The sequence below is a fragment of the Sarcophilus harrisii genome, chromosome 3 (assembly GCF_902635505.1).
Source record: "Sarcophilus harrisii chromosome 3, mSarHar1.11, whole genome shotgun sequence".
In the NCBI taxonomy this organism is placed as follows: Eukaryota; Metazoa; Chordata; class Mammalia; order Dasyuromorphia; family Dasyuridae; genus Sarcophilus; species Sarcophilus harrisii.
In genome coordinates, this window is record NC_045428.1 from 513,884,291 (window position 1) to 513,906,113 (window position 21,823).

Consider the following 21,823-nt stretch of genomic DNA (forward strand, 5'->3'; position numbering starts at 1 on the left):
ACTCCAATTTATGGATTGTAGCATGGATTATTCATTTAATCAGCAAACACTTAATAAGCATCTACTGGGTCTCAGAGAACAATGCCTTGGGTGTCCCAGAGGAGACAACATATTTTAGGGAAAAGATGCTAGTTAATAGCTCTATCTTACAGTCTATTATGTAATAGGATAACTATGTAATAAATTATAATAATATAGTTTACAGTATAATTGCATTAGGATATTACTGTTCCAAATGCCATATAGGGTCAAAATAATTTTACTTTGCCAGGTATGCCAGGGAATGGGGCCCAATGGTAAATTAATGATATTCAAAAATCTGTCCATATATTTAAATATTAATATTGGAGATTGTTACAGAGATGGGAACTAATGAGGGTATATGGTCACCCAAAGTCATCCCCCCTCTTGTAAATGGAGCTGTAGATATTTCTTGGAGGACATTATTTCTTCTACCAGGCACCATTCCCAAAGGGTTTAGTCTTCAAGTAAATTACAACATTGACTCTTTTGGACTAAGCCCTTTGATGGTTGGAAAATGGTTGTTGGCAATTATCTCCCCAGTAAGAATTCTTTAGCAGAGTTAACACACTTGGGGGCACCATATTTTCACCTTCATTGTACATTATTCCTCTTCCTGTACTTATATTGTAGCCATCTTTTCTTTGTACTTTACACATACAAAACTACCTGCCAACTCCTTGACTTTGCAGTGGGCTGGAATATACTTTCCTCCTTCCTTTAAATAGCTATCTTTTACTTCATTAAGCCTTTATCTTTACAGTTGTTAGTACCCCCTCTCCCTAATTATTTTGTCTTGTATTTATTTTCTTTATATTTAATATGGGTAAGCTTAAATATTTGCCATTTGTTTTCCTATTAGGATATAAGTTCCTTGAAAAATAGGTATTATTGCTCCATTCTTTGCACTATTATCCCCAATAACTAGAACATAAGTAGTTAGTAAAAGCTTTACCTTATGATTAATTGATCTTTCTGGACCTCAGTTCCTCATCTGTATATAATCCCACCTTTCCAGGATATCCTCCAATTTGCACGTATAGCTGTAGAGCCACACTTTTAAAACTTTCTTTTGGGTCCCCGCCAGTTATGTTCACCTTTAACAAATAGCCAGTTGACACAGTTAGCTTAAAGTAAAGGCAAACAGCATAGCTAAAGCAATGGTAGCAAAATATACCCTCCATAAATCTCCGAGGTATGCTTTAAAAAAAATACCTAAGATATCCTTAGAAAAAGTGAGAATACATATAGAGTACAGTGATATAGAAACATGCCTATAAGTTACACATGAAATCAAAGCAACTCTCAACTCTGAAACTGCAGTTGTTCTTCTTGAATATAGCATATTTGCTAGAGGTAACTTTGGACCTCTTCTCTTTCACAGATCAATTGGATTTCACAGTTACACTTGTTAGGTCTCTTTTATGCTGAGTGCAATTTTTCCTGTTGGTTGAGTTGCACTGCTATAAGGCGCTGTTACCAATGAGGACATGTAAAAAAACCTACTTTTCTCCATTGTACTCTGTAAGACTTGCAAGGGAAAAGGCAAAAAGTAATCCCTCTTTAGAGATTAATCCTTCTTCCATAGCTTCTATTATCAGAGATGGAGCCTTCTCAATTGACAGAACTTCTACCTGAAACGGATTGCTTGATTTTATTTTAAAAGGTTTATTTTTTTTCAGTAAGCATAAACCATTTTTCTTTTCCTTCAACCTCCCCACCCCATTAAAAAAAAAGAAAAACAAAAACAAAGTCTTTGTAATAAATATGCATGGTCAAACGGGACAAATTCCTGCATTGGACATGTCTATATATCTTTCTGCATCAGTCTATCAATTCTATTGAGACTTGGGTAACATGCTTCAGTGTATTGATCCTTTGGAATTAAGGATAGTCTTTGCATTGATTTCAAACATGTTTATACTTTTGTTATTATATAAATTGTTCTAGTTTGGCTTGCTTCACACAGTATCAGTTAATACAAGGTTTTTCAAAAATCATCTCACAATTTCTTAGAGTACAATAGTATTCTACTACATTCCTTATACTATAATTTTTTCTGTATTCCCTTCTATTTAGCTTACCCCTTCCCTTTTTTGCTTTTTCCCTCCCACTTTTCAATGAGGTGGGAGAAGTTTCTCTGTAAACTGAATATGTCTAATATTTTCTCTTTGAGCCAATTCTGAGGAGAGTAAGATTCACACTATATTCATCCCCCCCTCATAATTTTTTCAATAATCTTCCAGTTGATGGATATTCCCTTAGTTCTGTTTTTTTTTGACACCACAAAAGAGCTGTTATAAATATTTTTTCCCATATGTGTCTATTTTTTCCCTCTAATCTCTTTGGGGATAAACTTAGTAGTTGTGTTATTGTGTCAGAAGGTATGCACTGTTTAATAAATATTGATTCATAATTCCAAATTGCTTTCCAGAATGGTTGTTTAGCTTATTTTCCCTAGTGTTATTCAGGATTAAGAAGTGAAAGAGGTTGTTTTGCATATTACTTAGAAAACTTGGAAGAATATATACACATATGTATAAGTATATTATATATTTATAATTATTTATACACAATATTTATTTCAAAAAGGTGCTGGTTCCTGAAATTCCACATGAGTATTTCTTAAAATAAAATACTTTTCTCTTCTTGCCTCTATTCATTATGCTAGATGCTTGGGATACAAAACCAAAATGAAATATTCTCTGCTAAGTGATAAGATATTAGGATTCTTACATTGAAAAATTTTGCATGTGTAATCCTTAGGAAGCACACTATAAACAAACTATTTGTAAAACATTTTGAATTATTAAGCACAGATGAGATAGTTGTTTATGAGTAATATATGATCCATATCCTAATTTTCTCTCCCATTTATTTTTCCCCCTACTTAGGTGATATCCCAGTCGTTCAGCTTAACTTCGTCATGATATCCCTGGAGGGTCCTTTTAACAGGGATGTGGTGGAAGGATGTGTGAAGGAAACATTACTCTTTTTATCCCGATCCATTTCTGTCAAACAAAATGTGGAATTTACATTCAAGGGAATAGGGGTCCTTATGATTAGAGACAGCAAAGTGAAGATGAGGTTTTATAAGGACTTCCTGTGTGCCATGGATGGAAGTGGGAATCTGGTTAAAGCTCTTTCAAATGTAAATTGGTTTCTTCCTTTTTCTAACTACCTCTCCCAAATGGTACCAGTGAATTAATGAATTATATAATGAATTCTCAGTTAATTTCCTTAGAGTAGGGCATACTCTTACTACTCTAGAATGAGCCCTACTCTTAAGAAAAGCTCAAGTTGAGAGGATCATAGAATTTCAAGCTGGATGGGACATTAGAGATCATCTAGTCTAATTTCCTCATTTTACAGATAATGAAACTGAGAACTTAAGTGACTTGATAAAAATTCTATGGCTGACAAATGGTAAATTTAAATTTTATTCCTAATCCATCCATCTTACCGTTGTCATAATGGGCTCCTTTAATAAGAACTTTCTTAAGATTTTCCAAGTCTTTGCTTTATTAATCACTTAGTAGAAAGGCTTATGGAGTTGGTAATTTTTGTTTAGCAACATAGGATTTGGAACTGAAAGTGACTAGTTTAGTCATCTTATTTTAATTGATGAGGAAACTGAGGTTGAGAATTTGAACATTGTTACATAAGTAATAAAAGTGGCAGGATCCAAACATAACTTCCTAAACACTCAAATGCGTTTTTCTTTCCACTATCGAAAGTCGTTTTTACTATAAATCATTGCCAATTGAAAATAAATCATAAATGCAGGAAAACCATATTTCATGGGATGATTCTAGTCAGATCATCATAGTCCAACTTCCTCATTTTATAAATGGGGAAACTGAGCTCAACCCAGAGAAGTTCATTGATCTAACCAAGGTCATGTGTGGCAAGGATGCAGATTAGGCTACCTAAGTGATAATTCTTAGTTCTCTCACTAGGTTTGATACCTTGGACAAATTATTTCTAGACTTACTAGATTTTCTCATCTGATAAATTTGAGTCTTGTATTATAAGGTCTCAGACGTCCTTTCTGACTCTGACATTTGATTATTAAGTCTAATGTAGCATTAGACTGTTTAACAGTTTTGTTGATGACAGAAAAATTCATACATGATGTGCATCATATTTAAAAAGGACACAAAACTGGAAGAAATAACGAATTCATAGGAAGACAGGATCCAAAAGGATCTTGACATGTTAGAACAGAGCTTCTAGAGCAAGTGTGTCATGGACCTGTTGAACAGTTAGTCTGGTAAGTAATGGGTACCTCAGAAGAATATTTTTAAATGCAGCAAAAAGCTAAGGAAATTTTGCACCTTGATGCTGCTTAATATAACAAGGGCTTCATCAAGAGATTCTAGGAATAGGAAGGTGATAGTCACTTTTCTTCAGAACTCATCGGGAATGCTGTGTGTATTTATGGATGCCACAGTTGAAGTATATTGGCAAACTGGAGACTATCTAGAGCAGTGCAGCCAGGATGACAAAAGGCCTTGAAAAACTGAGAATATTTCAATAAAAAAAATGACATATGGAACAATGGAATAGCTGTTTTCAAGTATTTCAAGGGAGGAGGGTGGAGGGGAGATTAAAATGTAAATTTTAAAAAAGTTGTAAAAGATGATAAAAATTAGGCAACTAGCCACGATTCAGTGGACTTTATCTTTTAGTCTACCTGCAACTCCTATTAGATTGTTTAAAAAGCCCCAATCTTTGTTTTCTGGGGCAAAAATGAGCATTTTAAAAAATCTTTCACTGTCGTTGTGGTACAGAGGCCTGGGACGTCGGACTCAGTGATGTCTATCAGAGATGGCACTGCACAGCGTCCTTACAGCGTGTGTGCTTTCCCAAGGTGAGTACAGCCCTTGAGTTCTCTCACACAGGAACATTTACTCTACCTCTTCTGATTTTGATTTCAGGGATTGCTTTGGCTGGCTGGGTCCTAACTCATCCTCACTATCCCTTCCCAGCTAAAACCAAACTCTATCCAGTCCAGCTCAAAGCTTTCCTGAGACTTGAGTCTTCAATATGGGTTGACAAAGTGGAGACTACAGCCAGTCTACAGAATTTGGAAATGAGAGAAGGGATAGTGAGTGGTTAATGAGGATCAAATGAAAAAATGTGTGGAATGCTTTGCAAATCTTCAAACACCCTATTAATATTGATGTAAAATATGAGAGATAAAATATTCAGATTATAGTCCCATTCTTCTCTGTCCTAGGACACTCCTCCTCCACATCATTTAAGGAAGGTAAGCTAGAGAATCCTCCAAAGGAGATCTGATAGCTAGAGAACTCATTGATTAGCTAAAGAACCATCCGAAGGAAAATAACTAAGATGGTGAAAGGCTTATTGATTAAAGAACCTTCCAAAGGAAAATAACCAAGATAGTGAAAGGCTTATTGATTAAAGAACTTTCCAAAGAAAAATACTGAAGATCGTCAAAGGCTTATTGATTAAAGAATTTTCCAAAGGAAAATAACCAAGATGGTCAAAGGCTTTCAAGACCATGTCATAAGAGAATAGATTGGAGAAAGTTGATATACCTAGACACTCTTCAGGAAGGTAAACAAGATGGTGAGAGCTTCAAGATCATGCCATGTGAAGACAAGTTAGAGGCCTCTATGTAGACAGATACATTTATCCCTGGGACAGGAGATATGGGGTGAGATACCTGTCTTGAAGATTTTAAAGGATGTCCTATAGAGAATATTAGATTTGTTTTCCTTGGTCCCATGGAATAGAACAAGGAATGAGTGTTGGAAGCTATAGAAAAGCAGATTTATGCTTGATTTCAATGAAATGTCCTGACACTTATAGTAGGATGAATTGCTTTTGGAGGTAGTAGATTCCCTCTTTCTTTAGCAGTCTTTTAGCAAAGATGTTTTCTATATTTATTTTCCAGTTTTCCATTGCAGAAGGGTTCTTATTCACTTATAGGATGAAAGAGAATAATCTCTGAAGTTTGGTTTTGAAACATTCTCCTTCCTAAAAGTTCTGTATGGGACAAATAGAGAATTATAGAATATTAGTGGTGATGGGAGGTATCTTAAAATTGTCTACTTCAATCTCCTCATTCACTGGAGATCAAAACTGAGGCTTAGAAAGGAGATAAGACTAGAATGTAGCTAGTTTAAAGGTAGAATTAGTGTCAGGACCTAGGTCCTCTGATTCCTGCCCAAAATTCTTTTCATTTCACTCTGTTTACTTTTTTAAATTAAAATTAAATTTAACAAAATTAAAATAAATTTTGTTTTGGAATTGTCCTTGAAAGACTTTGTGATAACCTTTGAAATACAGTTTTAGGCCATCATCATTGACCAAATACTATAGTACTGTGATTAGGGACATGAGGCCCTAAAGCCAGATATATGTAAAAGTCTGAGAGGTTAGTGGGAGACTTATCAATGGACTTATTAATCCACCAAAGAATGCCAATGTCACATGTCATTACATAGGTATTCTTTTTGAGTGACTCTAGCCCCAGAACTCTGCACACATTCCTTGTTTCAAAGGTACATCTATTATTATAGTCATTACCATTTTTCCATACACCCCTATACTAATGATTTTATGTGCATGAGTGCATATGTGTGTGTGTGTGTGTTGTGTACATTTGTATTGCAGGTATAGTATGGTGAGAAGGCATAGTTTCTAACAATGTTCTTCCAACAAGGCTATATATTTTTCCCAGATCTACTCAATAATCACTCATTTCCAAGTATTCTTATAGTTTCCAGTTATGTACCTTTATAGAAATACATAGAGTAGAGGAACAGGAAAACAGAAACTTCAAATGAAAAGCTTTTTTTTTAAAAGAAAAAATAGCTGGCTGTTTGTGTAATATGTATTTGTGACAATAGAGCCATGCCAGTCATTGGGTGTAGCACATTGTGCCAGGAGATAGAAAATAGTTTAGTCTAGTCTTAGCTCTAGTCTCTGTTTTGTTATGAATCAGATTTATTTGACCTCTTTAGGACTCAATTTCCTCATCTGTAAAAATGAGGGGATTGGACTAGAATCAGGGGTCCTCAAACTTTTTAAATAGGGGACCAGTTCACTGTCCCTCAGACTGTTGGAGGGCCGGACTATAATAGTAAAAACACTTTGTTTTGTGGGCCTTTAAATAAAGAAACTTCATAGCCCTGGATGAGGGGAATAAACATTCTTAGCTGCTGCATCTGGCCTGCTGGGCCATAGTTTGAGGACTCCTGGACTAGATGATCTCAAAGGTCCCTTCTGTGTTCTAACTGCTAATTCTGATATGTAATCCATTTTTGTATTCTGTATGCTGCTCTTGTGTTAAAAAAATCTTTTCAGTTCTATATTCTTTGTTTTGTGTTCTAATAACCTATATTCTAAGGTCCCTTTCATCCCGTCCCCAGTGTTCCAAGATTCTGGTTTCTAAGCTTACCTTCTAGCTTCTAACATTATGTTTGTGGTCTAACATTCTTTGTTTCAATGTCTCTTCTAGCTTTAACATTCTCTATTGAGTTTTAACTTTTTATATTCTAAGGCCCCTTCCAACTCTGACATTTTGTGGCTCATGGATCTGGTGGATTTTAAAAGAGCAATAGTACTCAGTCTTTCAAAGGACATTATTTTTCACTTTAAATTTCTACCTGAGAGTTTGCAAGAGGTAAAGGGGCACACAGCTCTGTGTTGTGGCTCTCCACAGTATATAAGGATATCTTGGATTTACTTCTAGGATTGAGTCCAAAGATTCAGAAACAAAACCAGCTATAGAAACCATCCAAGAAGATGAACCGACTGGCCCGCAAGAGCCTAAGAACAAAGACCAGGGAGAAAAAGAAGAAGTCAGAGGTATGTGAATGATGTCTATGTACATCCCGTTAATTTTTAAATAGTATTTTATTTTTCCAAATACATGCAAAAATACTTTTCAACATTTACCTTTGGAAAAGAAGTAGTCAGACATACGTGAATGACGTCTGTGTACATCCTGTTACTCCCTCATCACAGGATATTGAAAGATGATGTTGAGTGACTCTTGTAAGTACAGCAAATTAATTGTAACAATTTTTAAAATAGTATTTTATTTTTTCAAATACATGCAAAGATAGTTTTCAACATTTACCTTTGTAAAACCTCATGTTCCAAATTTTTCTCCCTTCCCTTTCCTCCCCTCCCCAACATAGCAAGCAATATGATAGATATAGGTTAAACATGTGCAGTTTTGCAAAATATTTCCATATGTATCAAACTCCTCAAGAAAAATCTGATCAAAAGGGAAAAAAAAAACCCGAGGGAAAAAAATGAAGCAAACAACAAAAAGGTGAAATACTATATACTTTGATCCACATTCATTCTTCATAGATCTTCAACTATTTGCAGATGACATGACATTTTCCATCCCAAGTCTGTGAATTGTTTTGAATCACCTCATTGTACATATTATAATATATAAATTGCATATTATATATATGCAATTGCATTTTATATATAATTGTATATATATATATGTATATATGTAATATTCTGGTTAGCTTTCTGGAGGTCTTGGTACCAGCCTTGTTTTCAGCAGAATAATCACCACAAGAATAGTCAAGGATAAAGTCCAAAGTCTTTATTATCTCCTTCACAGTCTGTCTCCTTTGGCTGGACCTGGCTTACTTGCTGGTGGTCTTCCAGAATGGGTCTTGGTTTCAGTGGAGGAAGGCAGGAGAGCCATCAGGAGGGTCTCTATCTTGAAGTCTGTCTGTCTGATTTTTATCCCCAATTTATATGCTCTATTACAATTACATCATTACAGTATTCTGAAAACAACCAATCATTATCACTAGGGAATCATTTTTGTTGTAAGATTAAATCAATCTGAACTAGAGAATTCACATGCTAAACTATAAACTAGATAACCATTGTCTTAACAATTCCACTGAGTTTAACACCTTGTTTAAATCAGTTATCTATCTATCTATCTATCTATATCTATCTATCTAATTCTGATAGGTCATTGTCTTCCTTCTCTTTAATAGGAAGCTTGCTCTTTCACTTTCCTCCAGAAAGTAGAATCTTCTTTTTAGCCTTAGCCCCCTTTCAAGTCAATTGATTAAGAGAGGTAGAAAGCAGTTAGAATAGACAAGAATAGACACATCTTGTCTTTCTTTAGAAATGAGATGGGGCACCTCTTTCCATGAAGAATTTCTGGTTTAGAGAGCAAGGAATGGAGTAATAGGGAAAGAAGTTGCACCCAAATTGGCAAAGGGCTAGTTAGCAAGGTGACTGGAGGAAGGATGGTTTCCAGTTTTGTTTGTTGGTTTGTTTTTCATAGTAGTACGTGAGTCAGTGTAATCTTACAGGAGAGAACTTTATGACATCAAAATCCCTCTTTCTCCCTGTACTACCACCTTAGTCTTTGGGTAACAGAAGGGAATTAGGTTCATAGTTTAGCTTAGTTCTCATAGAGCACAGTCTCAAGTTCCAAATCCCCCTCAGGTTTGAGCCTCAGGCACTCTGAATTCTCAGGATTTCCATGCCAGCCTGAGGGCCTTGCTTCCAGGGCTGCAGTCATGATTCCAACATCCCCATGGTTTGAACACCTAGTCCCACAAGGAGATCCTCTCACACCTGAAACTGAGGACAAATAGAAGCAGAAATAAACATCCTTAGCCATTTCTTGGGCAAAATAAGGAGAGCAGCAAGGGAGCATAGTGTGCCCTTGGACCACAGCAGCCAGAAGCATAGTTGAAAACATGGCAGAAAAAGTTGGTTGGTCTTTAAAGACACAGGCAGCTAATCAGAGAGGAGGGCTATTCCATCCACATAATAGAGATGCATTGTTGGCCTTCATGTTAACCAAATAAAGCATACTGAAAAACCTGGTTATAGGAGGGAGGACTTCAGGACAGTAGCTAGCTGAAAAGGACCTTAGAGTATAGAACACTAGGTCTTCAAAAGGGACATGGGAATGTTAGTGGAACTTCAGAAGAAAACATGTTAATAAACAACATGTGAGAATCTTTGGAACATAGAATGTTGGGGCTGGAAAAGATCTTTAAGATCTTTTTGTCCAGAGCTGCTTAATGTTCTTTTTTGTCATGGACTTTTTGGGCAATCTGGTGATACTTAAGGGTCCTTTTCAGAATAATCGTTTAAATGATGAAATAAAATGCATAGGATTGCAAAGGAAGCCAATTATATTGTAATAGTTATGAAAATACATTAAAAATTCACTAGACAATGGGTTAAAACTGCCTGCTTTAGTCTTTTTATAGATCTTAGACTATAGTCTATTTTACAGATCAGAGAAAGAGATCCAAAAGAGATGAATTGCTTTTTAAAGACTACATAGCTGGTTAGTGGTAGAGCTAACTCTAAAACCAAGGTCAGTTCCCTTTTGATAATGTATTTATGACTCTGGAAACCCTATGCAATTAACACATGAATACACACATAAAGCAAATATACACACGTGTGTTATATGTATGTATGTACATATGTTATATATAAAATTTTTATGTATGGGAGGCATCTTGGAACAGTGGAAAGGGTGATGAATGTATATCTAAAAAAGAAAGCATTGGACTATATAACCTCTGATATATCTTCTAGTTCTAAATCTATGTGCTTATGGTCAGACCCACATATATGTTTGAACCAGATCTGAAGTTATGTGTATTTATGTCTGTATATTTGTGCATTATGTATTTATGCATATACATGTATACATATATACATGTATAGGGACTAATATACAAGCATATTTGTGTATACACACACACACACACACACACACAGTCTCATATAAACCCAGGTGTGGGACTAGCCTTTGGAAAAATGATGAAATGGGCAGAGTAATTATCACATAGATCTAAGCTATCTTTGACTTCCTTCCCATTTGGGTTTTATCTTTTCTGTTTCCCATCCCAGCATCCAGAACCTCATAAACTGCTCCCTGCTTCCACTATCCACACAGTTATCCCACACATTATCCCACACTGAAATACCCAATTCTGTTTTCATTATACTTGAATGCTTACCCTTGCCTCTCTTACCGCCTAACTCATTATCAAAAGCAATTATCTCCTGGCTCCTTTACTAATAGACTTCCTACATGACAGGCTAAAGTAATATTGTAATATTCAGGTATACTGTGATATTAAAAGATAATAATAAATTTAGTGAATTGTCTTTAGTTAAAATATTTGCCTTTTAACCTAAATTTTCCAGAACTTTTCTAGAGCTGGGGCAGTTGGTGCAGTCACTAGAGCACGAGCCCTGGAGTCAGAAGGATCTAGTTCAAATCTGGTCTCAAACACTTAACACTTTCTAACTGTGTGACCCTGGCAAGTCACTTAACCCCAATTGCCTCAGCAAGAAAAACAAACAAACAAAAAATTTTCAGAGTACAGTGCCTCAATTCATTCAAAAAAGTATTCTTTGGATGAGTTAGATGGCCTTCAAGATCCCTTTCACCTTTTAGATTCTATGATTATACAAATGAAAATTTTAAGCAGAGTAACTGGACATACAGGGAAAATTATTTTGCGGGTATAACTTTGCCTTTCACTCCCTATCCCCACTTGCTTTGTGTTTGTCAATGTGTCTCTCATTTTTGGAACAGTAGTAAAGAAATTATCTTTAGAAGCTGTAAGAATTACAATTTTGGTTTCCAGTTTCTAATTTTTTCAGGAAGAGTATAAGAAGTATTGCAATTTTGTGATTCATTTGTCACCACTCTATTTAAAATCCTTTTAAAATTAAATTTCTTTGTTGTCAGGTCAGGTCATATTAATGTGAGGTTTAAAATTCCTTTCATCAGCTTTTCATCTTCATCTTAAAAGCACCTCTAGTTAGATGGTTGTGTAACAGCCATAATTACTGCAGAGAATCTGCCTCTGCATTGGGTGAAGAAAGGTTCTGTGACTTGCTCTATTATCATCAACTCACATCTTGGCTTAGAAATCTTCCATACATTCTTATTCAACAAAACAATAAAAATTTATAGGATAAAGTCCAAACCTCCTTGTTGTTATTGAGTTTATTTTTTAGTTGTGTCCAACTCTTTGTGATCTCATTTGGGGTTTTCTTAGCAAAGATACTGAAGTGGTTTGCCATTTCCTTCTCTAACTCATTTTATAAATGAGAAAACTGAATTAAAAAAGGTTAACTGACTTGCCCAGGGTTATACAGATAGTATGTGTCTGAGGTCATATTTCAAAATTCAGAAAAATGAGCCTTCCTGATTCTAGTTCTGGCATTCCACTTATTACACTAACTAACCACTCTAAACTTCCTTCCTTAGCCCTCCATAATATCCAACTCCTACTGCTTCCCCTATAGAAAATTTCCACGTTAGTCAAATTTATCTATTATATACCACCATAGCTTGGGCTTTTTTGGCCTCTCTGCTTGTTCTTACATTACTTTCATTAAATTAAATTTTATTTTATTTTTAGATTCATATTCTCTTCCTTTCTCCCCCTTTTATCCCTATTCCCTCCCACCTTAAAAAAAGCAAGGGGAAAAAACCTGTTATTCAGATGTATAGTCAAAAAAACCCCCTAAATTTCTATCTCCCCTTCTCCTTCCCTGCCAAACATGCCTCAATATGCACACTCTTTCTGGAGGTGAGTAGCAAGCTTCGTGAATCCTGTGGAATTGTGGCTGGTCATTGTGTCCACATTATATCTTTTCTGCCTGGGATGTATTCCCTCATTGCTATGCACTGACTCACAACCTTCTTTTCCTTCAAGGCCCAATCCTACCTTCTCCAGGAAGAAATCTTTTCTTCTTCTAAATTCATACCACTTAACACCTGTACCATTCGTTTAGTAGTGGTATCTTATTTTTGCTAAGGCAGCTCAGTGGTGATTAGATAGAACTGCAGGCCACAATTTAGGAAAAATGAAAGTGTCCAGTCTCAGACGCTTAACAATATATGACTCGGTTTCTTCATCTGTAAAATGAGCTGGAGAAAGAAATGACAAATCACTATTAGTATCTTTGCCATCAAAACTCCAAGTGGAGTCAAAAGAGTTTGATCCAACTAAACAACAAATTTAATTTTGCAGCTTTGAACCATTACTGATATTTAACAAATCATATATTTATGTCTTATATCACTAATTATAAGCTTTTTGAGGGCAGCACTCACTGTCTTGTATATCTTTGAATTTCCTCCAGTCTCTTGAGTGTAGTAGGCACCCATTAAATATTTGCTGATTGACTATGATGGAGTAAAAACCGTCAATTTAAGATGATGAGAGTGTCATCCAATCTCAGAATCTAGCATTCCACAAATAATGGAATTTATTTGACTTAATATCCATTTAATATTCAGGTGAGAATGGAAAATTCATATTTAAAATGAATTTTAAAATCTGCTTTGGAGGCTTCTATTTCTCTTTATTCTTCATTTTACAGAAAGTATTTCAGCCAAGAGGCTCCGAGCAAGGCAAGCTATCTCTCCTGTCAAAGTGACAGGAATCAACTTGATAGACCGGGTAGAGAAGAACAATAGTCTAAAGCCTTCAGCTCCTGAAAGGTGAGTCATTCCCTAAGAGTCCTAAAAATGTTTTTTTTTTTTTTTTTAAATTGGCATTTTTCTCGCATACTTAAAGAATGAGTCATTTTAAAAAATCTTAACATTTCACTCACGTGGCAGTAAGTTTAGGAATGTAATCTATTGATAGCAACTGAGGCTAAGCCTTTGTTTTGTGAACTAATTTTTGGCCATATTTTTGATGGGAACTTCACCCTTTAGTCCTCCTTCATGAGTATTTTCACTTAGAAAATATTCATAATGGTGTCGTGTCTCCTCAGTGTGATGCTAGTCAGGAGATCTCTTCCTAACTTGGTCCAGGACTTCTGGAAAGGGTGATATAAATAAAAGGGCACCATTCTATAATAGAAAGAGCACCATACTTAATGGGGAACAGAAAATCTGTATTCGAATCCTAGTTTTGCTGTCTATTGGATGTGTGACCTAACCTGGACAGTTCATTTTATTCTATAGGTTTCTGTTTTCTTTATAGTAAAATGGATATAATACTTGTTGATATAATACTACTTAATACTCTACCTACCTTAGACAATGGTTTAAAATATTATATAAAAAGTAAAATCCTGTTAAATCCTTAGGTGGACAAAGTTACACAGAAGAAATGAAAATTTCAGATCTTAACCACTGGCAAAAAAAGTACCTTGTCATGGAAGAATATTACAAAGTCTTGTTACTATTACTATGTCTTAGAATTTTATATATGTATATATATATGTATATACACACACACACATATATATATAATTCTAAGAATTTATTATAAGGATAATATAATTTTAAGAATAATATATATATTCAAAATTTGCCCTCATTCTACTTTCCAGGATAATTAAATATTAAATATATATATATAATATATGTATTCAAAATTTGTCCTCATTCTACTTTTTCAGGCTAATTAAAATATTATTTCACTCTGTGTATTCTTACCATTAAGCCAAACTGGCCTCCTTTCTTTTCCTCATCTACAATCCTCCATTTTCCATTTCAGTGCTTTTGCATTGGTTGTGCCCTATGGCTGTAGTATATTCCTTCTTTGCCTCTGTCTCTGGGAGTCTGGGGTTTCCTTCAAGACTCAAGCCTTAAACCTTCTGAATGAAGCTTTTCCTGGTTCCTCTCTTTCCCAGGTGCTACTGACTTTCCCTTACCTCCAATTTTCTTATATGTGATTTTTTGATGTTTCATGCATGCTTATTTTTGTCTATATTTTTCTCTCCCCTCCATCCCATTAGAATGTAATCTTCTTGAGATTAGTCATATATAATAGACTGCCTCAAAGTGAGAAGAAAGATCTATAGAACTACTCATTGTGGTTAACCTTAATGAATTAAATAGTCTCCAGGATTGAAAACTACATTATATCCCTTGGGAAAAATATATAAGGATTGTTTCATTTTTTGTATTTTTGTCATCAGAACCTACTACATTGCCTGCCACATAAAAAGCACTTTATAAATAAATGCTTGTTAATTGATTTATTGAGTATTATTTATATAAACCCATATATAATCTATGGAAAAATTTGTCCTTATTGCTCTATTTTTTTCTTTGTCATCAGGATCATCATCAATAAAGCAATCGCCTATATTCCTCATTTGTTTGTCCTAGTTTTTCTCTCTTTTGCTGTATTCATTTATCCTAAAGTTAACAACATTCCTTTCTGAAAAAGGGCACTGATTCTTATTCAATATGAAAACTAGTAAACTTAAAATTCCCATTCCTATGAAATGAGAAATTTCATGTTCATACAAATGTTTTTTTGAAGATATCAATGTTAAATAAAATAGTCCTTTACTGTTTAAAAATGTTTACTCCCTATCTAGAAGAACATGTTTGTGCCAAGTTTTGTTTCCCAGTAGTAGAAGATAAGGCATTAAGAACAAGGTGGTGCTGCTTGGGGAGATTATTTTAAAAGTCCAGGAAAATTTGACTCACAACTATCCAAAGGTATTTGAAGCACTGCAATTTTTGGGACAAAAAGTTATTAATCTGGAGAGAATTTTTTTCCACAGACTAATATAACCCATATTCCTCTCAAGGCAAGCAGTGATCATTGACCTCTCCTTGGGTGGAGAGGATTATCTTTGAGAGGCTGGTTAGCTTTCTAGTTGCATTTCTCTAGTTATGCTATATTAGTGCTTTCAGTGGTGGGTTTTTTTTTCCTGCAGGTGTTTATGTTGTCACAGCTGGTAAAGTAGTCAAAGTGATCTCATGGTTATTACAGGTTTTAAGTTACTACAGAGGATCCTGTCACTTTGACTATGTTGCTTTGGCTAAGATGTATTTGTATCTGTTGAGGAAAGTGGAAAAATGAGAAATAAAATAATTTTCTTGGTTTACTGAAATGTATTTCTTACCTTCTGGGGCACAATAGTAGTAGCTGACATTTGTGTAGCACTTTCAGGTTTGCAAAACACTGGCCTCTTATTTATTTATTTTCTAAGTAGTGTTTTATTTTTCTAAATACATGCAAAGATAATTTTCAACATTCATCTTTGCAAAACCTTGTGTTGCAATTTTTCTCTGTCTCCCCCTCTTCCCAAGATAGCAAGCAATCTGATATAGATTATATATATGCAATTCTTTTTAACATATTTCCATATTTGCCATGCTGTGAAAGAAAAATCAGATCAAAAAGGAAATGAGAGAAAGGGGAAAAAACAAGCAAACAACAAAAAAGTGAAAATACAATGCTTTGATCTACATTCAATCTCCATAGTTCTCTCTGTGTGCAGATGGCTCTCTCCATCACAAATCTATTGAATTTTCTTTGTATCACCTCATTGTTGAAAAGAACCAAGTCCGTCTCAGCTGATCATTACATAATCTTGTTACTGTGCACAGTGTTCTCTTGATTCTGCTCACTTAATTTAGCATCAGTTCATAGACTTACTCTATTTCACTTGACCCTCCCATTAATCATCTGAAATAAGTTAAATATTACTTCAGACAGAAGAAACTGGCTTTGTAAGAGTTTAAGTGCTTTTGGTCACCAGCTAATAAGTGTCTTATAACTCCAGATCTTTCCTTTCTCCAAGTCGTCTAGCACTATACATTTGCTGAAAATGAACTAGGGCACTCTTACTCAAGCAATTGAAGTTGGAGGAAGGAAAAAAGAATTGCTTAAAGAACACATTGAACATCAAATTCTACTCAAGCAATTGAAGTTGAAGGAAAAAGGAATTGCTTAAAGAACACACTGAACATCAAATTCATTCTCCATGAAGATACTTCTCATATTGGAAATAAGGGAGCAGACTAGATGGATTGAAGAGTCTCACAATGAGAAGATGGATTTATAGACCTGCTCATTCTTGTCCTTAATGAATTCTAGTTATCAGAGCTGAATTGTATTATATCCCTTAGTATGGGAAAAATATACAAACAGAATTGTGAAACTGGTGTTGGTAACCTTTGCAGAATGATGGAGAGATGGGAAAGGCTCTAAGACCTAGAAACCAGGAAACATTCCATATTTCAAAATATAGATGAAGGCAAAATCTGTGTGATGATCCAACAAATGGGACCCAGAAGTAGTAGTCAAGACAGATGGAAGGAGAAGCAGGAGAGCAAGTGTCATGACAGCTTGGAAGAGAATCATTGTCACAAGCTGCACATAAAGAAATATTAGTTATTATAATAAATGTTATTATAATACAATTATTATTAAATATTAGTATTGCCCTTAGATATGGGAGTTGAGATTATTGGTACTTTGAAGAGAGTAGTTTTAGTAGAATGATGGAGTCGGAATCCAGACTACCAAAAGTTAAAAAGTGAGCAAAAAAAATAGATGCATGAATTGGTAAGAGCCTTCTCTTCATGGTTAAAATCATGAAATAAATGCAAGAGAGATAGAGGATGCTAGCTAATGGGGATGGATAGATCCACTGAAGGTTTTTTGTTTTCTTTTTTTTTTTGAGGGCATGTAGAGAGGTTTGCCCTAGCAAGAGTCAACTCTTCATGGGAGACAAGAAGGAGGTGAAGGAGGAGATCATAATAGAAAACATCTGAGTGATATAAGATGGGGAAGTGGTGAGAAAAGGGAGCTCTTGATAGGTGACTCAGTTTTTTCATTGCAGTAGGAGACAGTGTTCTCAGCTGAAAAGAAGAGGAAGTTTGGAAAGATTTTTTACCAGGTTTGAAAAAATATGGTGGTGAGTGTGATAATGAATCAATTAAAGAGGTATAAAAGGATCTTGTCATACTGAGGGCCTCAGATTATATATCTCAATGTAATGGAACCCAGTCATCATGGTTTTGTGATATACTGCAACTTTAGTCCATCTTCCACTCAGCTATCAAGTTGATCTCCTTAAAACAAAGGGAGCCTGACAGTGTCACTCCTCTCCCCTATTCATTAACTTCTAATCGTTCCCTATTATGCTAAGATCAAATATACAGTCTTTGGTTTTTTAAAGTCCTTTGTCCCCTGGTCCCTTACTATCTTCCCAGATCATTCCCTCTATGTACTCTGTATTCCAGTGACACTAACCTATTGCTGTTCCTAGAAGAAGATACCCCATCTTCCAATTCTACAGTTTCATTTGGTGTCCCTTATCCCTGTTATTCTCTCTTGCTAATCATTATCTCCTGCCTTCAAGTTCCAAATAAAATCTTACCTTCTGCAAGAAACCTTTTCTGATGCTCTTTTTTCTTTTTCTAAAATTTGTCCTGTACATCCTTTTTTTTGTCCACAGGTTTCCATGTTGTCTTCCCCCTTTACTAGACTATGGGATCCTTAAGAGCAGAAACTTTTGTCCTTTCTTTGAACCCCCAGCATCTAATACAGCGCCTAGAACACAAAAAGTGCTTTGTACATAATTGTTAATTTGACTTGTATTGATGCAGCATGATATAACAATAGGAAGATAATGTGGTAGAGGGAAATAATCAAAATTCTAGTTCTGAATTTATTAATTGTAAGATGTATGAGGTTAGGTAAATTATTTTATTTATCTGACTCAGTGTTTTTGTCTTTAAAATGGTCATAATTTTCTATTGACAAGTAATCTACCTCAAAGAGCTATTGCATGTAAACCAGAAAATAATAAGGTAACATGTCTTGTTATTTTCCTCTACCTAATAGTAAGTAGTTATTAGAAAATGCTTTTTAAACTGTAAAATGCTGCAGAAATATCAATTATTTATATTTTTGTTCATTGTAAAGGAGACCATAGAGAGTCAGTTTCAAGATGACATAAAATCATTATTTTAGCAAATAAAATTGTTCAGTAATGGAAGTTAGTGACTTTTGGTGTCACTGTTGTTTGAAAAGAATTAAAGACCTCCAGTAATATTGGGTAGGTCATCTCTAAATGTAGGAAGACAAGGACCAGAATTATATTAGATAAGGGGGAAAATGGAGGACATTAATTTATTAGCTAGTTATTATATACCAGGCATATAACCAGGAGCTTTAAAAGGCATGGATGAATTTTCATCTGCACTGGTCTAAAGGTATGTCTATATTGATGCTATCACAGTCATTAAAATATCATAGTAAAGTATGTAAAATCTGTGGGCAGCATTTAAAAGAGATAAATTTATGTAAAGTTCTATCCCTGGGCTCAAAACATAAACTACACATGTCCTGGATTTGGGCAGCATGGCTAGAAAGCAATTCATATGAAAAAGTTAAATTAGTAACATTAGGTTGTAGAATTGAAAGAAGCATTTGTTGTTGCTGAGTTGTTTCAGTAGAGTTCAACTCTTTACAACCCCATTTGGGGTTTTCTTGTCAGAGAAACTGGAGTGGGTGCCATTTCCTTCTCCAGCTCATTTTATAGATGAGGAAACTGAGGCAAACAGAGGTAAGTGACTTGTCCAGAGTCACACAGCTTGTGTTTTGAGGTCACATTTATACTCAGGAAGATGAGTCTTCCTGACTTTATGCCTAGCATTCTGCCCATGGCACCACTCAGCTACACTGAAAGAAGCATAATGTTCAGAAAAAAAGATGATACACCTCTCAGATTGGCTAAGACGACAGGAAAAGATTATGGCGAATATTGGAGGGGATGTGAGAAAACAGGAACACGGTTACATTGTTGGTGGAACTGTGAATACATCCAACGATTCTGGAGAGCAATTTGGAATTATGCTCAAAAAGTTATCAAACTGTGCATACCCTTTGATCCAGCAGTGTTACTACTGGGCTTATATCCCAAAGAGATATTAAAGAAGGGAAAGGGACCTGTGTGTGCCAAAATGTTTGTGGCAGCTTTTTTTGTAGTGGCCAGAAACTGGCAAATGAATGGATGTCCATCAGTTGGAGAATGGCTGAATAAATTGTGGTATATGAATATTATGGAATATTATTGTTCTGTAAGAAATGACCAACAGGAGGATTTCAGAAAGGCCTGGAGAGACTTACGTGAACTGATGCTGAGTGAAGTGAGCAGAACCAGGAGATCATTATATACAACAACAAGACTATATGAACAACAGTTCTGATGGATGTGGCCCTCTTCAACAAAGATGATTGAGGCCAGTTCCAATGATTTTGTGATGAAGAGAGCCATCTACCCAGAGAGAGGACTGTAGGAACTGAGTGTGAATCACAACATAGTATTTCCACTTTTTTTATTGTCATTTGCTTGCATTTTGTTTTCTTTTTCGTTTTTTCCTTTTTGATCTGATTTTTCTTGTGCAGCATGATAATTGTGAAAATATGTATAGAAGAATGGCATATATTTAACATATATTGCATTACTTGCTGTCTAGGGGAGGTGGGGAGAAGGGAGGGAAATATTTGGAACACAAGGTGTTGTGCAAGGGTGAATATTGGAAATTATCTATACATATGTTTTGAAAATAAAAAGCTTTAATTGAAAAAAAAAAGAAAAAAAAAAGGAGGTGGCTCTGTCATGATCATTATACATTTGGAGGAATTGAGAGAAGAGTGACCAAGATAGTTAGTGAGTGCACTCACAATCATGTCCTATGAGGAACAGGGGAAGGAACTTGGGGTGCTTAGCTTAGAGAAGGGCTTGAGGCAGGAGAGTAGGACACAATTGTTACCTTGAGATATTTAAAAGGCTGTTATTTTGGAGAGTCATTAAATATGTTCTTTTTGGCCCTTAAGGGCAGAACTGGGAATGTTGGGTAGAAATTATTGGCAGATATATTTTGACTTAATAAAAAGTAATGTGTCCTAACAATTAGAGGTATCTATAAATGAAATGGCTTCTTTAGTAGGAAGGGAGTGGGTAGGCAGAGGGTGGGGTTTTGTTGGTGGAGTTCTTAAAGTAAAGGTGTAGGATTACTTGTTCAAAATATTTTTGAGGAGATTCCTTTTTCAGAACTGGGTTAAGACTAAATGATCTTCAAGGTCCATGGAACCATACAATTCTCTGCAAAAGTTGGATTTGAATAAGAATGCAAAAAATGAATATTTGGATGTAGAGTAGAAGTTGTATTAAAAGAAACTGATTCTCTATTTCATCTTTCTAGATTAAAATCACCGGGTTCTCTGAAACCAGATATGGAAATTAAGCCGAAAACTCCTGTTGCCCCAATTTGCCAGGGTCATGCAAAAGCAGGACAGGTATTATATTTAAAAACAAGTTCACAATACAATTTTCCTTAATCTCTCATTTCTGTTTTTTAAAAAGGATGATATGATTTTTTAAAAAAGGTATTATATATTAGTTGAGGTGTCTCAAGCAATTAGCACTGAAACTGAGCCAGTAATTTGTGTTACTAACCTACAGACTCTTATCCCTTTTCCATGTCATCACACATTAATCTCTGGATGTGTGACTCCTAAATGTTTTTTATAAATCTTGGGGACTTCATGTAAAAAAAAAAACTTTCATTACTGACAGCTGTCTTCTACAAATTTTCTTCCACAAAATGTGTTTGATGATCCCAAACCTTGTGAGAGCTTGCAAAATTACTGGCTGTTTGAAGGGGGAGAAAGAAACTAGTAAGTGACTTTAATATCTCCTTCAACTTGCTATTTTAGGAGATGTGCTATGTATGCTTACAACGAGCCCAGCGGAATGTGCCAGTGTTAAGCACCGAAGACAGGAAAAGAAAGGAAGTAGAAGATGACCGTATCATGCAACAATATCTAATGCTGAAAGACCAGGAGGCAATCCACAAACATCAGGTAGGTACCCCAGCATCAGCTAGGCAATTTGATGGTACAGACAATAGAATGGGGTTTGGAGTTAGGAAGAGTAATCTTCATGAGTTCTAAGCTGGCCTCAGACACTTAACTAACTCTGTAATCCTGAACAAATTGATTAG

At 35.3% G+C, this 21,823-nt stretch overlaps 1 protein-coding gene across 1 annotated transcript in view; it reads left to right on the plus strand.

Moving 5' to 3' along the window:
• The window catches only part of CCDC81 (coiled-coil domain containing 81), a 70,599-nt gene that overhangs the window by 26,197 nt on the left and 22,579 nt on the right, over positions 1-21,823 (plus strand). The window contains exons 4-9 of the mRNA XM_003764594.3: positions 2,916-3,172; positions 4,815-4,894; positions 7,751-7,866; positions 13,429-13,549; positions 21,023-21,116; positions 21,537-21,683. Coding sequence (XP_003764642.1) covers positions 2,916-3,172; positions 4,815-4,894; positions 7,751-7,866; positions 13,429-13,549; positions 21,023-21,116; positions 21,537-21,683 — 815 coding nt within the window. The remainder of the gene's footprint in view (positions 1-2,915; positions 3,173-4,814; positions 4,895-7,750; positions 7,867-13,428; positions 13,550-21,022; positions 21,117-21,536; positions 21,684-21,823) is intronic.